The sequence below is a fragment of the Octopus bimaculoides genome, chromosome 4 (assembly GCF_001194135.2).
Source record: "Octopus bimaculoides isolate UCB-OBI-ISO-001 chromosome 4, ASM119413v2, whole genome shotgun sequence".
In the NCBI taxonomy this organism is placed as follows: domain Eukaryota; kingdom Metazoa; phylum Mollusca; class Cephalopoda; order Octopoda; family Octopodidae; genus Octopus; species Octopus bimaculoides.
In genome coordinates this window covers 58,430,588-58,433,654 of record NC_068984.1, presented here as the reverse complement: position 1 = coordinate 58,433,654, position 3,067 = coordinate 58,430,588, and the positions used below count along the sequence as shown (strand labels likewise).

Here is a 3,067-nt window from a genome sequence, read left to right as displayed (position 1 = left end):
ATATATACATATATATATATATATATATATATATACATATATATACATATATATATATACATATATATACATATATGAATATGATGGGCTTCTTTCAGTTTCCATCTACCAATTCCACTCACATGAATTTTGTTGCCCTGGGGCTTTACTAGAAGACATTTTCCCAAGGTGCTGCACAGTGGGACTGAACTCTTGAGCACGTGGTTGGGAAGCAAGCTTCTTATCCACATAGTCACACCTGCTCCTATAGTTATATTTGCACCTGTTATACTGCATAGTATATTACATTATACAAAATTGTGTCTGTTGTGAGACAGTAAAAATATTCATTGCAATGGACATGTGAGACAGATAAACCATTGATTTTTTTAAAACAAGGATGACATATACTTGTAGGTGCAGACATGGTTGTCTGATTAGCAGGTTCATTTCACAGCCATATGACAGATGAGCATATATCTTCTACCACATAGCATTGGCCAAAACTTTGTCAGTTGTCAGTAAAATTTAGTTGTTGGAAACTGCAGAAATTCATTGTATATAATTGTATCATGTTGAATCAAAAGATTTTTTCTATTTCAAACTTTAATTAATAGTTCAGATAAATTACATACAAAAAGCATTTATTCATCAAAAATATATCCTATTATATTTTATTGTCTGTTGCCATCATTGTACCAAAAGCTCAAGCCCATGCTTATACCATACCATTTGGCTGGTTTAGAAGCAAAAAATTCTCTGCAACCATTTTCAACCTTATCCATATTATTGAATTTCTGTCTGTGCAGTAAGTGAGCCATGGCTCAGGAAAGGGGTAATATGATAGTGCAAAGCTTGGACTGTAGGCAGGGTGAGGCAGCACTTGCAGCCCTCAAGTTCCTTAAGTCTGCACTTGTTCACATTGGCAATATGTGCTTGGAACATTGTCATGCTATAGGAGTGCACATCTTTGATTGAACAATGCCATTTAGTGGGCTTTCAAAGCCTCATATACTCACTGCAGTTGTTGAGCATAATGGTTAGCATTCATTGCATGACCGTCTGCGACAAACTCAAAGTACAACACCCCACTGAAATTCCACCAAACTCAAAGCACGACCTGTTCAACCCACCTTGTTTGAGAACAGGTTCTGAAGCCTCACCAGAACAATGTCGCTGATTTCTTTTATTAAGATTATGAAAATAGATCCATTTTTCATCCCCAGTCATAATGCTATACCAAAAACAGGGAATCTTGAGGAACTGCCAGCAGTTGTTTGCAAATGTTTACATGTTGTTGAGCCTAGTCATTGGACAGTTCATTGGGTGCTTCTCAACAGTATCTGTTCTCAAAGCCAAGTTTATGGAGATGTTGATTGATAGTGCTTCATAAAGGACCGACTTCTACTGACAATGTACAAGTGCTTGTGCTTGGCTGTTATTCAACCATTTCAAGCAAGGCCTCATCTTTCACAACAGAAGGGCTTCCTGACCTAGATTTGTTTTCAATGCTGGTGTCACCCATCTAAGTACTAACTAGAATCAACTGTATGAGTTTATATGTTTGATATTAACAGTTGTAAATATTCTCTATCAGAACTATAATGGATTTATTGTATGTTTTCTAGGACTGCATGTTATTTTGCGATGCCTGTGATAAAGGATATCACATGAAATGCCATCTTCCACGTGTGAATGAGAAACCAAAAGGTAAGCATTATAATCTGTTTTGTTTGAAGGTTTACATAGACAGAAGGCAGTATGAGAATATAAGATTATGATCTGAAACCTAGAATAATGGAACAATTACTAATGTAAAAGGATTGATTCCTGATAGTTACTTTGAAACAAAACAAAAGCTTTAGAAATTATATGCAACAGAAGACCAACAAAGGGCTAAGAACTTGGTCCATGCAAGTAAATGTGCAAACATATGCTTAGACATTAACCTATGTATGTTCTTAGGTACTTGTATATGTTTATACATACAAATTTGATCTTCTGATCACATCAGCCAAACAACACTCCACTCAGACATAATCAGATTCTGTCCATGACATAACTCCAGCAGATAACTGAAACGAATGGTGATTGAAGTATTGCACCAGCAACATACCTAAAAGAGGAATAAATAGTGCATCCCTCTTCTCTGCAAAATCCCCAAACAAACATCCCCTTACTCCAATGTTCTGCTGAACTTGCTGATTTTATGTTATCCCATACCACTCGTTCCTCCTAAATTCTTCATTGAATTTGGCTAAGCTACATGCATCACAGAACTCCAGTAGCCTAGTTCCCTCTTCATTTCGGGAACCAATACCATGGCTCCTGTATACACCAGTGAAGATACTGGATTGCTGTCCAACATGCCCATTAAAATCTCCAGCCGCAAAGATGAGGTCATTGCCACTTGTCTTTGTGGTAGCCTGTAGAAGGGTATCATAAAAATGGTCCAATGTTCACTTACACGCTCAGCCAAACTTCTCGCATTGAGAATTGCATTGTGTGCAAATATAGTCCTGGTATCAACTGCAAAGCCAGAAATGTGGTTTACAAAATAAGCTGTATGGATGGTGATTGTAAAAACGGAAACACGGCATACATAGGTGAAATGGCAAGAAGTTTGGCTGAGCGTGTAAGTAAACATTGGCGGGACTATAAGAATCACAAACAAACCTCGGTGCTATACCAGCATGCCAAAGAACAACATGGTGGTGTACTGGACTGGATTAGCATAGAAATCCTGTCTAGACACCCCGGTAAAGCATCGCTACGGCAAATACAAGAGTCAGTCCTCATAACGGAAACACGACCAATTTTGAATAGCAATTACACGTAGATAAAAGCCTTACAATTACCCCATGGTTTTAGACGTTGTTCACACATAAAATACAGAATGTGAACGTAAATAAAAAAGATGCTTTTACGAAGAAAACAGAAAATAACAGAAAGGAAACCAAAACCAAGTCCAAAGTCTCTATCTTATCTGATATGAACGATATTGTTACAAACACACATATGGACGCACATACTTACATATAAGCATGAACACATAAGTGCGTGCACACATACGAGCGTGCACACATAC

At 37.4% G+C, this 3,067-nt stretch overlaps 1 protein-coding gene across 1 annotated transcript in view; it reads left to right on the top strand.

The window, feature by feature from the left end:
* LOC106877354 (putative uncharacterized protein DDB_G0285119) overlaps positions 1-3,067 on the top strand; it is a 64,985-nt gene that overhangs the window by 51,080 nt on the left and 10,838 nt on the right. Inside the window, exon 4 of the mRNA XM_014926240.2 lies at positions 1,608-1,689. Within this exon, the coding sequence (XP_014781726.1) occupies positions 1,608-1,689 (82 nt within the window). The remainder of the gene's footprint in view (positions 1-1,607; positions 1,690-3,067) is intronic.